General features: G+C 43.6%; 1 protein-coding gene and 1 long non-coding RNA gene across 5 annotated transcripts in view; one reads left to right on the forward strand and one right to left on the reverse strand.

Moving 5' to 3' along the window:
• The window catches only part of LOC113458870 (uncharacterized), a 28,084-nt gene extending 16,943 nt beyond the window's left edge, over window positions 1-11,141 (reverse strand). The window contains exons 1-2 of one of the 2 annotated variants that reach the window (XR_012581963.1): window positions 10,747-11,141; window positions 7,673-8,459 (exon numbers count right to left, since the gene is read on the reverse strand). This is a non-coding gene — a long non-coding RNA (uncharacterized LOC113458870). Of the gene's footprint in view, window positions 1-7,672; window positions 8,460-10,746 lie in introns of those variants that run through there. The other variant, XR_012581964.1, reaches the window with a different exon arrangement.
• The window catches only part of CHN1 (chimerin 1), a 91,948-nt gene continuing 85,857 nt past the window's right edge, over window positions 9,925-16,015 (forward strand). Inside the window, exons 1-2 of one of the 3 annotated variants that reach the window (XM_074548451.1) lie at window positions 10,008-10,024; window positions 10,630-10,754. In XM_074548451.1, coding sequence (XP_074404552.1) covers window positions 10,023-10,024; window positions 10,630-10,754 — 127 coding nt within the window. In that variant the 5' untranslated portion in view covers window positions 10,008-10,022. The other 2 variants (XM_074548450.1, XM_005484081.3) reach the window with 2 other exon arrangements.

Raw genomic sequence — 16,015 nt, forward strand, 5'->3', positions numbered from 1 at the left:
TTATAATGAGTCTTTTTCAAGCAAGTACAAGAGCAGGATCTGATTTAGCCACTGCTAATGACCATCAATGCTTCTGTCAATAAACATAATTTAGTCAAAGAAAATTTGAGCAGTGCACAGATTTGCTGTGCATCATCATGTACAGTCTCCTTACATCCTTACCCCTGCTGCAGAGTAAGGGAAATACTCCTGCTTGCTTTAATCTGACACAGAGGTTTGCAAATGCCAAACAATGTCATATTAAACAATGCACCTACATGTCACCCCAGGTTGTACCCAGCAGAGCTTCATTGCACACCCTGGTGTGATACACTGTACCCTGTGGAGATTAAAAATGTAAATCATCACAGCTTGTACAAGCTGAAACTAAAATGAAACACTGAAAAATATAATATTAATAACTGAATGTTATTAAATTATTATTTCAGCTCTCTTCCTGAATGGAAACTCCTTTTTATACTGCAATCTGTTTTAAGGGTTTATCCAAAAATAACACAGGAAATACTGTATACAGTTACTGGAGCAAGGCATTTCTGGCATATTTCCATGGCATGCTCAAAGTCTTGACTTGGGCTACATTTGTCTTTCATTTAAAGTGTGGAAGAGATTTTTAGTAAGTGCTGGCAACAGCTCAAACCCCTACCTACTGAGTGGAGGGTTGAAGAGTCACAAGCTATAGTTAAATAAACAGGATTTATCAATCTGCAAACGAAATTTCTTCTGTTAGTAATGTTTTACTTATACAAGACAATGGATAATAGATTATTAACTGAATGAAGTAAGTAATTTCATTTTGTACTGTCTCCTGCTGAGCGTAACAATCCCAAACCTGCGTCTCGCTGGTTTCTCAGGAACAAAATGCCATCTAGTGGTAACTACTGGAGATTTTGAGCAAATGCTTTTTTTACATTGACACCAAGTTTTCATATTTTCTTCCTGGTATTCTACACTTTACAGCACATTAAGGCTTTGAGAGAAGAAGATAAAGAGTTCAAGGGAAGGTGCAGCTCTCCAAGCTGGGCCAGCAGTGGCAGGGACACCACGCTGCCCAGCTGCTTGGGAGCTCCTTCTGCCTCTGTAGCTGGCCTCAGGCAGGTCAGGGAGGTTTCCCCCGCCAAGGGCTGGATTAAATTTCATACCTTGTTGGTAGCCACACCTTACTGTTATTTGATACTAAAATACAATTTGGCCTTCACTGTATGAAAAGAGCTGAAAGCCACTTCTGCTTCCCTGACTGCTCATCTGTCTCTCCTGGTAGGGGGCTTTTCCCTCTGGCTTGTCATTCTCCAAGGAGCTCAGGGGAAGCCATCCTTTCTGCTCTTCTTATGAACTACCAAGGAATGGTATAAGCTTCTCCATTATATAGTTTGCCTCCTTGACTGCTCAGAGTAGAATATAAACTCTAAAAAATTTAACAAAACTAAAATTTGGCCTCTAGAATAGACTTCTGAAAAAGTAACTGCCATAAACTGGCTTTTAGAGTTGAATTACAGATTATATTTGTACAGGAAGAATAAATAATAAAAATGAAACCTTATGGTTCTATTTAAATATATTTATAAATGTAAGTGGGGCATAGGAGCCTGCATGTGATATGAGCTCACTGATGGAGGTAGTCTGGCTTTATACCTGGAGCCACCTGAAGAGAGCTCTGCAGTGTTTCATCTTTCTGTGGGTTTGCACTTCATTGTGACAGGGGTTGTGTTGTTTATGGATCTGCTTTCTCCATGCTTTGTTTGAATTCCTGCATTTGCTGGTCCATGCTGCCCTACTCCATTGCACAGTGCTGGCAGCAGCGGCTGCCAGGACTGTAGTCAGACTGAGGGCTCTGAGATGTGTTCTGCAGGCTGGTGTAGAAATCTAATCTGTCCCACTGACGTCACTGCAGAAGTCTCTGAAGATGGCAGGACATCAGTTTGGTGGGCTGGGAAGGAGTTTGTGGATGGGTAAGGAAATCCTTAACCTTGACTCTTGTTTTGTATGGTATTTCAGTAAACTGCTGCAGACTAAAGCATCTGGTTAACAAGGGCACTGAGAGCACAGGTCAGTAAAGGGGTCATCTGAGAGTTTGGGCTGCTCCGTGCTCGCTGCTGTTGCTGTGATGCAGCACTCCTCTGTCCCTCTGCAGTGCTGCTGGTTATTTTCCTAGACACTGGCATTGGCCAACAGCCAGTGCAGCTGCAGAGAAAGAGGAGGGAGTAGAAACAGGACTAGAGCAGCCCTGTTTTAGTGGGAGTAAATTGTCATGGCAGCACATTTAAGTAGGCAGAACAAGAAGAGTTTGGGGAGATTGGCAAATGCAGTCTGAAAAGCACCAACAAATCTGTCTTGTTTGTGCTTGCTAAAAATAGATGAGGAAATCCCTAGATCTGGGACAATTTCTTAAAGCTAGAATAGTGGCTTTCTCTGAGAAACAACTGCAGTCTTGCAGCTGTTGCAGCTGCATCTGCCCTTCACTCTCAAGTTTTCAGAGCAGCAGGATGCTTTAAGGAGGTTATGAATTCTCCACAATCAGAAGGAAGGCATTCTGTTGTGCACACAGTAAAGAAATCTTAAGAGCAAGCAGCCTTGTGATCAAACCTTGAAACAAAGGAGAAAGAATAGGGAAAACAACTGTTCAGTAATGATCCACCTGAACTTTTGAAGCTGTTTATCTCCATGCAAAACCAAGTGAAATAAAATATAGTTCCTACACAATGTTTTTCATTCCTTCAAAGAACTGGGCAGAATGCAGGCAATATTACTTCCAGTGCTTTAGTGAGGTTTTTTGTCTTTGTATGGCTAATGGTTATATGCTGCAAAAAGGAAATTATTTTAATATTGTATAACATTATAATCTGGATTATTGCTTTTGATTTGAGCACTCAGACAATAAACTAATTGGATTTTTTTTGGCCCTTCTTACCCTTGAAGAGTTTAAGACACATTTGTTATGAAAATGCATTCATGTGGGAGCAGAAAGGAGAGCAGTTTTCCTGTGGGGGCCCAAGCTGTTTTCTGACAACAAGCAGCAAAGTGGCAGCTGAAACATTGCTGCAATCCCACAGAAATGGTGAGGGCCTGGGTCCCTCTGCTCCTGCAATATTGCACAGGGTTTGCCAGAAAGCTTTGCTTGGTTGTCCTTTTCAAAATTTATTTTCTTGACTTATTGGCCTTTAAGAAAAAAGGAAAAAACAAACCCAAACCACTTTGGAAAAGGCTTCCCTTATCAGTGACTCGTTGGTGCAGATAAACTCTGAATTCTGAAGTCATTGTGTTTGCACTGAAAGCATTGGTATCATATCTCTGTGTCAAAAACCACTAGAGACTTTGTGTGGGAAGGACTCAACCAGGAATTAGTTTCCTGTCTATGTCCTTGTTGAGAATTGCATGATTTTACAATTGAATACATGAGGTTGAATTCCAGATCTAAGTTTGGTGTGGTGATGTGCAAGTCAGGTTGCAAGATCAGTTATCTCTGATTTTGATTAAAATAAAACTTCTGCTTGCACAGCTGAAAAGTTGCCAAGTCTTAGTAATAGTCTAATTTAGTTTTGATTTGCTAAGGGGCTTTCCATGTGTCTTGGTTTACAATAAGCAAAATGTGCACCACCTTGGGATGTAATTATTTTATTGTTAAAGAAAGGGGAAATAATGCGGGTTTTTTTCTGTCTTCCTTCTTTCCTCCTCCCCCAGAAAGAAATAGTGACATCAGGTACAGGAAAGAGAGATTTCTCTCTATGTGGATGACATAGTAAATAAGGTATTTTGGCACAATTAAGTGCCCAGAAGGCATCAGGTATTTCTCTCCTTTTATAGGAGGAATTTACTGTTGTAAATTTACAGTTCACTAAAACTATTGTGATAGTTGCAGATAAATTAATGAATAGTGAAAAACGTCAAATCCTATTTAAATCCCACTATTACTTCCAGGAATGGTTTATCTCCTCTTCAGGAATACTTGATTTGAGCTGCTTGTTTAACAGGAAGAGCTATTGATCCCTTTAATAACACTTTAGAATCATTAAGAGGAAAAACTTTAATCTCCTTCAGCTCTTTGAAGTTGCTTTGGTTAATGTCATCTCTCTGTGATGCTGAAGAGCTAATGATGTTCTTGAAAGATATTTCCAACATTATTCTCTCCTGTCTTTTGTGCCCTGCTGCCATTACCTGGCTGCTCACAGGGTTAGCTGTGCAGTAAAGCAGGAAGGTACCAGTAGTGCATGTGCTTGCCTGCTCACTTTGGAAGGTTTTATATTCTCCTTCAAAAGTCTTCCTGGTGGAAGTAGAAACATGTATCAGAGATTTTTTTAACTTCTGATTAGTTATCCTATGCTTCTGCTATCTCAACATTTTGAGGCTTGGACTTAGAAGTATTTTCAAGTCATTAAATTTCATTCTATAAAGGCCCTTGATAATGTGGTTGCATCTGTCTATACAGCAGGGAATTCTCACAGTTTCTAGACTTAATTTCTTATTTATTTTTCTAAACTATTACATAAAATTCAACTTCAAATCTGATATGGTTTGCCTTACCAGGGCCCACACACCCTTGTTCATGTGAAGGGTAAAATACCTCAAAATATTTCATGTGATCTGAATCATGGACATTATCTCAAAGAACACTAAATATTCTAGAAGGTGCAACTCTGTCTGAGAAGCAAGTTGCACGAGATAGCTAATACCCTCATTAAAAACATTATTTTTGACTGGCTTCAGTAACACATACATTGGCTTCTCTAAGAATGTAGAATTTTTTTGAGGGACTGATACTAGAAAATATAATAATTGCACCCAGAGTGTTTTGGTTCTATACCGCACTTCAGAATTGCTGAATTGTTACGAGAAGGTTCAATTTCTTTAAAAATTCCTCAAATCCATCTAGGAGATCTACAAGTGGGTCTAGTAGTTCTAGAAGGCTCAACTGATTGCATGCAGAGCCACTGCCAGTTCTGTGGCACAGCTTAAGGCTTCAAGTAGGAGATCATCCATCATTCAGGGCCAAAGACGTTTTGAAAGATAGGACTAGAGGTATCTTGCAGGGTTTTATGTTTTTTGATGGCGAGTTTGTTCTTAGCTTTTAGTGTTTATGGATGAAATTATAGTCTTAACTTTATTCCTAAGACTCTTTTGCCTGTGGCTTGTCTTCTGTTTTTTAACGTGCAATTACAATGGGGTTTTTTCCAAATATACAGAAGCACTACTTCAAATGATGCTTAATATGAGTTTCTAAGCATGGTATAAAACCAAAAAATGTTGCAAGTTAAATAGAAGGAATAAGCTGCATTTTATAGCCAGTATAAACACACTTGGATGTTTTATAGCCATCAGTATTATCTCCTTTGACACTTGAGGCTTTTCCCTAGGAGACAGAAAGCAGAAACTTCCTGGAATTTCTTTAATTAGCCTGTTCATTTCACTTAATAAAACAAAAAATCAAAACCATATTGTCTTTCTTACACAGGATTCTTAGAAAATGTAATGCAAAGTATGTAGTTCTTATATCTGAGCAAAATTGCAAGCGATTTGAGATTTCATAGTATTTTAATAATTTTGTTACTGATTTCACATTAGAAGTGTATGCTTATGGGATATGCCAGTAAGTGTGCACAGGAGCAGTTAGAAAGCTCATAAAAAGTCTGTGTTAAAGTGCATTCAGAGCAGCTGCAAATGGGGAAAAAAGCAAACAAGCCTTTTGCAATTATAAATAGCTTTGATACTGTTAGCTCTAAACATCACCTGGAACCTGCTTCAAGAGAAATGCTGTGCATGTCAGCATCAAAGTTTAAGATCAAATTATTTTGCTACCTGCTACACAGGTAGTATCAACTATATCCTATGCACAGTACCTGTTTATGATGTAATTCTCACACATTTGTGCATCTCTCAGAAATCCAATTAAGTGCAGTCATGGTGTAAAATTCCTTAAGAATTCTTTCATAAAGGACTTTGTTCAGGAAACACAGGCAAGAGGGAGCTTTTTTTCCTTTGATGCACTTCCATTCAAAACTGGCATAATTTCTCCTAACATCAGTCTAAACACAGCGCATTCTTTAGATTTCAAATAAACAGCATTAGTTTAGTTTTAAAATTAAGACTGTGCTCATGTGCTCTTCCCCTTAGATCTTAAGGCATTCACTTCTACTGTAACCAGAAAAAAAAAAATCCAAATCTAAAGGTTGTTATTGTCATCTATTTCTGTAAAACAGTTTTTCATGACCCAGAGAGCCAAAAGCAGGTGTGTTAAGCCCATTTTTCATTTCACTGATGTACACTATGCGCTGTGTACCAAGCTGCTCTAAGTTGTTGTGTGGACATAGTGCAACTCATGTGGATCAGGATAGAATGCCAAATGTGAGTGTCTGATATGGTAGTTGTGGTTTTGTGATTTAAAAAAGGAGCTGTGGTGGATGTTATATCTCCCTTTCTTCAGCAATGATCAAAAAATTCAAGATGCAAGTTCTCCCTAATAACTGTTATCTTGCTAGTCTGTACACTGACAATAAAAGAAAAAAATTACCTCAAAAATCTATAGACTAGCATAGATCCTAGTAAAATACTGATTATGTCTGATTTGCAAAGGTTGTTCATAGGTGCTGCAGCTGATGCAGGATTCTTTTCCTCTGTGCCTGTACAGTGTTGGGTAATACCGGTCTTAAATGATTTTGCCATTAATAATGAACAACAACATCATCCAAAGGACAGGCTCAAATGGCAGTTTTCTCTTCAAAGGGAGAAAGATTATCCAAAATTTTGGCAATGTGCAATGCCTGTTCTGGGTTTGGTAATACGCCTGATGTTATATTCAAATCACTGTCATCTATACAAATATTAATTATAACTAGCAAGCTGGCTGGTCAGCCTTCAAACTTTTTATTGATGACTTTTAAATTAGCTAAAATACTTGAATTTATCTTACTGAACAAGAGGTAGAAATCTGCTTTGCTGTTTTCCAAGGAGCACGTGTTCCATTGCAAATACTGTGAACACCAAATCTGCTTGATAAGGCAGCCCTTGGCCACTTCCCTGCCTGCCCCACAAACTTCCAGCAATTACACATTAAAAGCTAAATTAAATTCTGCACGTAGCAAGGCTTCTACAATGCTGTTTTCCTCCTGTCAAGGGGATCTGTAGCAGGAAGACGCTAACTGTGATAAGATGCTACCCCTATTCATCAGGTAACATCTCACCATGTCTTCACTTTTACTGCTTCCCATTAATACAGGACAGCTTTAATTTATGGTGAGTTGGGGATTTTTTCCTTCACACACATTATATTTACTAGCTGGGAACCTGTTTTTACAGTTGTGTATAAATCTTTAAAAATGTCAGTGATTAATTTTAAAATCTCATTTATCACTATATGATTAGTGCATTAGTTAAGGTTTGAAGAATAAATGTCAAGTAATTAGAAGCAATTTTGTACCAGACTCTCAGACAAGGTGATGGATCACAGAAAAGTCACTGGAAAATAGGCCACTGGGCTCATGGTGCTCAGCACCCAGAGCAAGACAGCAAAAGGAGAGGAGCCAAAACAAAAAAAAACCCCAAACACTAGAAACCAATCCCAAACCTCAGTGATGATATTTTACATGAATGATGAAGCTGTAGTAACTGACTACAGTTTCTAAAGAACTTTGAGGTTTGAAAGATGAGGCAAGAAACGTCAGAAGGACAATGAGAAGACCAGAAAATAGCACGTTACACATTTATTTATTTTCTGGAGCCTTTATCCTTGAGGCACACTTTGTGATACACCCACAAATATTCCTACCAGGTGGCAAATACAATGGCGCCTTTGCTACACAACATGATGATAGCACAAGGGAGGGCATTTCAAGGGCTGAAGATGCAGGGGAACAAAACACCGAACTCATCCTTGCTGCCATTGAAACCAAGGTGTGCGCAGCGAGGTTCTCTTTTGTTCTCTCCCCTGCGAGGGAGCAAAGCTGTGAGCTGGGCTCCCCGGGCAGGCAGGGCCCGGCAGCGGCGGCGGGAGCTGTGCCGGTGCTGCCGAGCGCCCGCCCGCACTGCCTCCTGCGCTCGGCCGCGGGGCTGGCCGGGGACGGACATCCAGCCCCTTTCTAATGAGGTTCCCAGAGTTGTGGTTAAAGCATTGCTGTCGCTTGTGCATAAGATGTGATGGCTTGATAAGGCATTACGTAATTTTTAGATAATGTTGTTATTAAAGAGATACCTCCGAGAGGATTTCAGTCATTCAAAAGCAGGATGTGGTGGCAGAGACCTTCGCCTGGTGAATTTCGGGCTAATGTGTTTTTCTGCTTCGCACCTGTGATTTGTTCCCGCGGTGCTGAGGCTGCTGGCCCTTGTAAAGCCAGATGTGCCAAGGGTGCAGATGTGTACACCCCGTGCTGGCCAGCACCCGTGGGGGTGAGCCTGGTGGTGAACTCCTTCCAAAAGCTGCTGCTGTTCCCGAAGGCTGCGGAGCCAGGGCCAAATCATCCTCCTAAGCCAAGAATCTAATCAGAAATAACGATTGAGCGCTGTTTTGAAAACTCTGATCAGCCACTGCTCAAGGCACAGTAAAGTACAGTAACTAAGTGTGAAATGACAACACGCTTCCCTAGGTTTTAGCAATAACTGCACTAATAGCAAAGGCATTATCAGACAATTGAAATTACTAATCAAAGCACTCAGGCTGATCTGAACTGTAGTATTCATACTGCCTATCATGAAAAATAGTTTTATACTCTGAACAGGAAAGCATTTTTAATGTAAACATGCAGTTGAATAGTTAGCAAAAAACCCATTTGGGAGTAGTCGAAGCGTAAAAGCTGGCTATTTAATTGAAGGAAGTTGGAATGAAAGCTTGGAATTTAATTCCAGGAAATGTAAGGGGAAAATAATCTGAAGATCCAACTTATTTCCAAAAAGCCAAGGAAAACACTCTGTGCAAAGGTCAAATCATGTAGGCAGAATTGCAAAGATTTTTTTTGCATTGCTTTTTTTCAAACCAGTTTTCATCTGTGCTTAACCTTCTTTTAGTCCTGCAACTGAAATATTATTTCTTGGTAGTCCATCTGCTCAGTATACATTTGCACTTTATACATGCAAAATGAAAATGTTTTGTAAAATCAGGTCCATCATGCTAGAATTTATTTGGGAAGGAATAATAAGGAAACAATCACTCTCACATTTATTTTTTAACTTTGCACGCTAAGTGAAGCACATAAACATAAAACCCTATGTTTTGAAATATATGACAGACATAACAAATGTCATGGTTTTGTCTTAAAGGATATTTGGATATACTGAAAACTCCCCACAATGTTTCCTTTGGCTCTCTACAACAAAGATTAGGCAGAATTTTGAACATGGATACCTGAGTGCAGCTAGCTGCATAAACCTTTCTTTAGATAGGCCTTTATGCTTTATCTGCCTGGTGGAAGTAAAGGTGTTTTATTCACTCGCTGACCCTGAGCTGCACTCACAGAACGGAAACCACTAATTGCAGCCTATGCACATGCTTCTCTTCCTTCGGGCTCTTCTCTGCCGAGAGCCTTCTCTTGCAGGCGGGCTTCCCACTGCCCCCCCGTCGCCACCGTGCCCCGGGAGAAGGTGGGACCCGCTCCCACCGTGCCCCGGGAGAAGGTGGGACCCGCTCCACGACCTCCAAGCCAGCACCTGCAAAGCCCCGGCCGAGCTCTGCGAGCCCCTGCTGGAGGTGGCGGGTGCTCACAGCTGCAGCGGTTCCATTGGCGTGGATCGAGCTGCGGCTGGGTTTGAACTGGCAGCGCGCACCTGCGAGGGGAAGGGAGGGAGGGATGGCTGCGGGTGTGGCGGTGCTGCTGCCGGGCACACGGGCTGGCCAGCCTCGGCCGGGCTCTGCCTTCAGGCAGGAAATGCCACCTGCACAAGCGAGTTGCACCAGGAACGCTGTTGCCTTTTCAACTGAGCGCTTTTAGCGCTGAAATTTACAGTCCTGGACAGCGAAAAACGATGACAGCCGGGCTGGCTGAAATTTCTCGCGCGAAATATTTTGAGGGGAAATCTATGTGTTTCCTCTCTTCGTCGCTGCTGGCATGTAAGTGGGAATTTTCACTTCACTTTAAGGAGTCATGTTTTTCACAGTACCACTGGCTCTTCTGCCGGAGCAGGCAGGCGCAGCGTGCCCTAGGAGGCACGGGCCGGGGGAGCGGTGCTTTCCACGGGGCATCTCCTCAGAGGAGCAGCGGTGCCCGGGACGGCCCCAGCGGTGCCCGAGGGCAGGGCCGGAGCGCTGCGCGGGGCTGGGCCCGGGGCTCGCACGGGCCGTCCCGGGCGGGACGCGCTTCCCTTTGTGCCCGGCGGCGCGGCGGCCGCGTTGCCATGGGAACCGTCCCGGCGGCCGCGGCGGGCGGAGGCGGGCCGTGCCGGCGCAAGATGGCTCCCCGAGGCGGCGGGACGCAGCGTGAGCACGGGCGGGGGGCGGGCGGGCGCGGGCTGCCTCCGGTGCCGCGCGTCTCCGGCCACTCTCCCCCGACACCCCTGGCCTGGCCCGGCCCGGCCCGGCCCTGCCCTGCCCTGCCCTGCCCTGCCCACCCCCTCCCTTCCCCTCCCCTGCGGGCTGTGCCCGCCCCGCCCCGCGGCAGCAAGTGGCAGCGGCCGCCGGTGCCGCGCTGACAGCCCCGCGCCCAACTTGTGTTGCAGGCGCGCCCCGCCGCTGATGCGAGAGCTGCCGCCGCGCCAATGCCAGCGCCGCGCCGCCCGGCCAGCCCCCGCCGCCCCCCGGGCCCGCCCCGCCGCCGCCGCCGCGATGGCTCTGACCTTGTTCGGTGAGTGAAGCGCCGCCGCCTCGGCCCGGCGGGCGCGGGGCTGCCGCCCCCATTGTCTGCGGCGCGGCAGCGCCTGGGCGTGGGCGCCGCCCGCAGGGCCGGGCCCGGGGCTGTGGGAATCACCCCGGAGGGGCGGCCCCGCGGGGGCTCCCTGCGACCGGCAGAGAAAAGTTGGGGCGCCTCGGGAGCCCCGCAGCCGAGGGGCTGTGCCGGAGCCACGGGCCGGCCGGGGATCCCCGGAGCGCCGCGGACACGGGCGCAGCTCCCGCGGCGAGCCGGTGCCTCCCGGCCGTGGGCAGCTCGGCAGAGGAGGCTCGGGAGCGCGGCTCTGGCCGTGCCCGGCTGCGGTGGGAACCGGCTGGAGAAACTCTAGTTTAAACTGTTGAACATGTGGGTTCTGCCAAGGAACGTTATTGAATTAGGCTTGCTTGTGCCTAACGTGAGCAATTTTACGGCGGGCAAACAAACAAAAAGGCTTCAAATTGTGTCTGACAACATGAGGTAAATGCAGCAATGAAAGGAAAACAGAAATGAGTACAGCTAAGGTCAGTACAGAGTTAACAGGATAATCGGGATACCCTTTCTTGAAAGAAGCTCGTGCACCACAAGTCATTTCTAGTGAATAGAGGATGTCAAGTCTGTTCGTTGTGTTTAGACTGTGATTTCATTTCATATGTAAACAGATGGCTTGCTTTCATTGATTTCCTCACTCTTGCACTGGTACAATTTCTTAGAAGACTAAAACCATCTTTTTGGGTTTTCTTAAAAATTGACACCTGCTATATTATTCTGCATATTGAACCCCATCTGAGAAGTTTAGCACGTGTTGCAAGATAGCTCCCTGCCAATAAAATCTGTGCTGTGTTGAGTTTAGCTACAGTGCTGTCTCCCATATTTAAATTTCCTGCTCGAGTTTTTCAGGATGCCAAGGGTTCACAGGTCAGAGTAAACCATCTCTGTTGTTTTATGTCTGATCTCGTCTCTGAGTTCACGGGACTTGAGGAGCTGCAGGTAGGGGGGCCCTGCAGGTTGTCAGGCGTGGGGTGAGGATCAAGCTCTTTAACTTAGAAGTGAAAGTGAACACAGAGATCAAATGGCAAATTGGCCCTTTTGGAACCCCCCCCCCCCCCCCCCCCGCTGTTTATGTTACATTGTATCATTTTGAATTTGATTGTTTGAAAATATATAGTTAGTTACATTGGCACTGAAGGTAAATATTGTCATTTTCCCTAACAGAAAAAAAAATTTTTAGGCTGAAATACACACATTCTCCATGCTGAGTGTCATTATAATCTTTGTCTGCAAAAATGAAGAATATTTTAATTTTAACTTTTAAAGAAAGTGGCATTCCTATATCAGGTACCTTTTTTTTAACTTATGTGATTCTTTTCCAATTTGTGTGTGTTTGATTGATTGCATGACATATTCTATTAATACAAATTTGCATTACAAAGTAACTTGGTGGTTTTGTGTGTTATCACATCTGTTGTTACAGTAAATGTCATTGATACATGTAAAAGATAATGAGTCAAGAGGAGATAGAGTGGGGTGCTCTGCTGTGTCTGTAGTTTTTAAACATTATCTTGCTGAGGGTAAAACCTCAGGATTGCACACTTTTAAGAAAACAAAAAGTGACAATAAAACAGTGCAACAAAAATGGCTCATATGCATCAACAAATGAATGTGATGCCTTTCACAAATGTAAAAGCTTAACAGTATGTCTTAAACTATGGATGCAAGAGTGTGAGTTGTGTAAATGCAGAAGTGTATGTGAGTGCAGTATCTTTGCAGATGTGGTTGTGATTAATTCATGGTTGAGCTAGCACAGCTTACTGTGTTGCTGTGAGTCCTCTGAGTGGGGTGGCTTGGCACACTTTGTCTCAGCACATAACAAAGACAGACTACAGTGTGCTTGCTTTGAGCTTCAGGAACGGTGTTGAGCCTTTATTATAAATGTTGGCTGCTGATGGGTAGTTACATTTTCAGTTACTGCACTGGAGATACCCATAGCAAATCATTAAAAATATAACCCACAAAAGAGGGGGGGGTTTGTTTATTTCAATGTAACCTCCCACCAAAGCAATATCAGCAAATTTGAGGAAAGGCAAATTAAATGTCTGAATTAATTTATCTGTTTTAAGGCATTAAGCAGCTGTAACTGTACCATTTTAAATTCACATCTATCTTATACTGATAAAATTGTCCTGAGCAACAGATCTCAGGGGAGTGGTTTCTTTGGTTCTGCTCACTCACGTAAACTCAATATTTCATTTTTATTTTCCCTAGCCCATAATGATATATCACACTGAACCAAATTTCACCATTCTCAGGCTGATTCTAATAAGTTGTGTTCCAAAAGCATGTAAAATTTGACATAAATTGCCATGTAAACTTTGTTGGGGGAGAAATTTCCCCAAGTTTCCTGGGTCCCTTTCAATCAGTGTGTACTTGTATGTGCACAGCAAGGGAGAGGAGAGGGTTGGGCAGTGTCATAACATGCTCTAGGGAGTGTTTTATGGCTGGTTCAGTGCATAGTGCAAAGACTCTGCTAGAAGGGGACAGTCTGGAGACCAGGCTGGCATTGTTGCAGATCCTGGGTTAGCAGGGACATACTTATCAGGAGGGTGGAAGTCAGGTCCTGTTGGAGGCTGCCCTTTGCCATTGTCCTCAGAGCAGCCCACATTGCCACAGGAGCACTGCCTGCAGTCCACACCTTTGGGTGGCACCTTGAGACTCTTGGGAAAGTTGGTTGTGAAAAGAGTTTCTAGTATTAACAATTAACATCAATTAACATAAAGCCTAAGGAGTCCCTCACTTACCCTTTTCAGTTACAGCCTCTTGGCAAGATTATGATGCAGCAATGAAGTACAAGGGACGAAAAACATTAAGACCCTTCATTTCATCAGTTTTAGTTATTTTGAAATTCTTTTCTTCATCCTGTCATTGTCTCTCAGTCATGCCCTTCCAAGATACCCTGTGCTGACAGCTGGCTGTATGGAAGGTGTGTAGGGGGCTGCCCATGTTCCCTGGTACAGATGATGGGTCTGTGGTGTGGGTGATGGGAAAGAGGAGTTCAACTGCCCCACAGATGGGAAGAGGAAGAGCAGCCCCTGTTGGAATTAGTCAGCAGTGGGAGAGCATGGAAGTTGTTAGCTGGAGACATACCTCTGTTACCTCAGTCATGCTGGCTGCTTCAGGCAGTGTGTCACCCCAGCAGGGTTCATAGTTCCACAGGGTTAACACTCACAGATGTTTGCTGTGATTTCGGCTTGTTCAGGGCCAGAACTTGGGCTCCAAGATCCTTTTGGGATCCAACTCAGGATGTTCAGTGACTGCGTGACAAAGTTACAATGGCAGAAATAGCCTGTTGTGACCATAGGTGATCACCCATATGTGCCATGCCTTTTCATGGTGCCAGCAAAGCAGGGTTTCACCAGTGCATTCAGTTTGTGTTCCAGTGGCCAAGCACTTGGAATGCAAGTTTGGATCTAGCAGTGGAAAGCAGGTCCTGCACAAGGACTGCATGAGCAAAGGACTGGAAAACAGTCAATTTCTCTGAGAAGAAGAAAAAAATTTCTGTCTGATTCTTTTGTTTGTTGCAAGTAATAGATGCAATAGGTTTGATATTCATGTGAATTGCTTATTAAGAGTCAGTGGGAGTTTTAAATTCATCTTATTCCACAAAAAGTGTGCATTTCACATGCAGTGTGTGTAAATGTCTGGAACTTGAGCAGATGTCCAGTTCTATTGGTGTTTTTCCTCCTACAGCACAGTCCTGTTGCCTTACAGAAGGCTGTGGTGATTACAGGTGTAGCCTCCTTTTTCTCTGTGGCTGCTTCTTGCTGCCTGGTGCAGCAGCTGGAATGGTGTATGAGCCATTCTCTGCCATCTCAGCACAGTCTGGTGGCTGCATGCCCAGCCTTTGGGCTGAAGCCACTTGCCTGGCTTAGCAGAGGTGGCTCAGGGATGCCCACCAGTCCTGCTGTGCTCAATCCCTGCAGGGTAGCAGCTTCCTAGTGACAGGAAAAGCAATCAGTCACGTTCCTATGGCTAGACTTCCTAAAGCCATCTGTTAATACCCTAAGATGTGAGATTGCAGAGTGACAGGCCTGAGGTGCATGCTGTTATTCCACTTGGATGACTCAACTATTGGAAAGATAACAAACAACATAGAGGGAAAAGGAGCGGAAGTATTAAGTTATCCCACTGTTTGCTTGTGTCTTTGAATATCCTGAAAAGTGTTCAAATAAAGTCAACATTGTACTCTGAAAGAAAAATAGTTTTGTTATGTTTAGTGCTTGCGAGTTGTCCTTGTCTTTTATGAATTCCCTTCCTGTTCATTTATTTGCTCATCAAGTCTCTTGTGTGAACAAAGGAGGACATTTCAAAACAGCTAGGAGAGATCTTCATGGACATATTTGTCACTAGTTATCCGTGCTCTTGCCTTCTGGCTTGGAGCCTGCCAATGGATTAAAACTCATCCCTGAGTATTGGTGGTTAAGAAATGAGAAACGAAGCAATTCTCTTTTAATCTTCAAAGTGCTTGCACTCTGATGAGTGGCTACAGCTGAATGGGATTAGAGACAGAGCTGTAGTCAGCATGACAGATATGGTTTTATAAGGAGATGATGAAAAAGAGCAGTTTTTAGAGAAATCTTTAGGGAAAATATCAGAATAAAAGAAACAAGCAATGCACTGCTACAAGCAGAAAGGGCAGGGACTGAGAAGCCGGTGATCCCTCTGTTTCAGGTGTCCATGCATTTCTGGAAGAGCTCATAAATAGTGATTTGCTCACTTAGCAGAATTGCTTCCATGGCTGTGAGCTCTGATGTTGTCCTGCACAAAATTAATTTTCTATGACTATTTTCTACTATGGGTATGAAGTGAACCTTTTGAAATAAGTTATTCCATACTTGAAATAATAATTAACAAATTACTATTTCAAGTTCTATGCATCTGTGATTAGTGTTCTCCATGCAGACTGGGCTTACTGGCTCATGGCTGCTTCAAAAGGTAGGATATACTTATTTTAGTTCAAGCACGTATTTTCTAATGTGTTAGTCTTAAAGAGAGACATTTTTTCTCTAAATAAATGTTTTCTTTGCTTGGGAAAGGGTATTAATTTTTAGAGTGCTTGGTTGGCACAGGTACAGAGACCATTAGTGCTCCTCTGATAAATGGTTCACAACAGATAATGCTGCAGATTTTCTGTAGAATAGGAAATACTCAAAAATTGATCTGCTCATTTCTTGTCTTGTGTG

This window comes from Zonotrichia albicollis, chromosome 10 (genome assembly GCF_047830755.1).
Source record: "Zonotrichia albicollis isolate bZonAlb1 chromosome 10, bZonAlb1.hap1, whole genome shotgun sequence".
Taxonomy (NCBI): domain Eukaryota; kingdom Metazoa; phylum Chordata; class Aves; order Passeriformes; family Passerellidae; genus Zonotrichia; species Zonotrichia albicollis.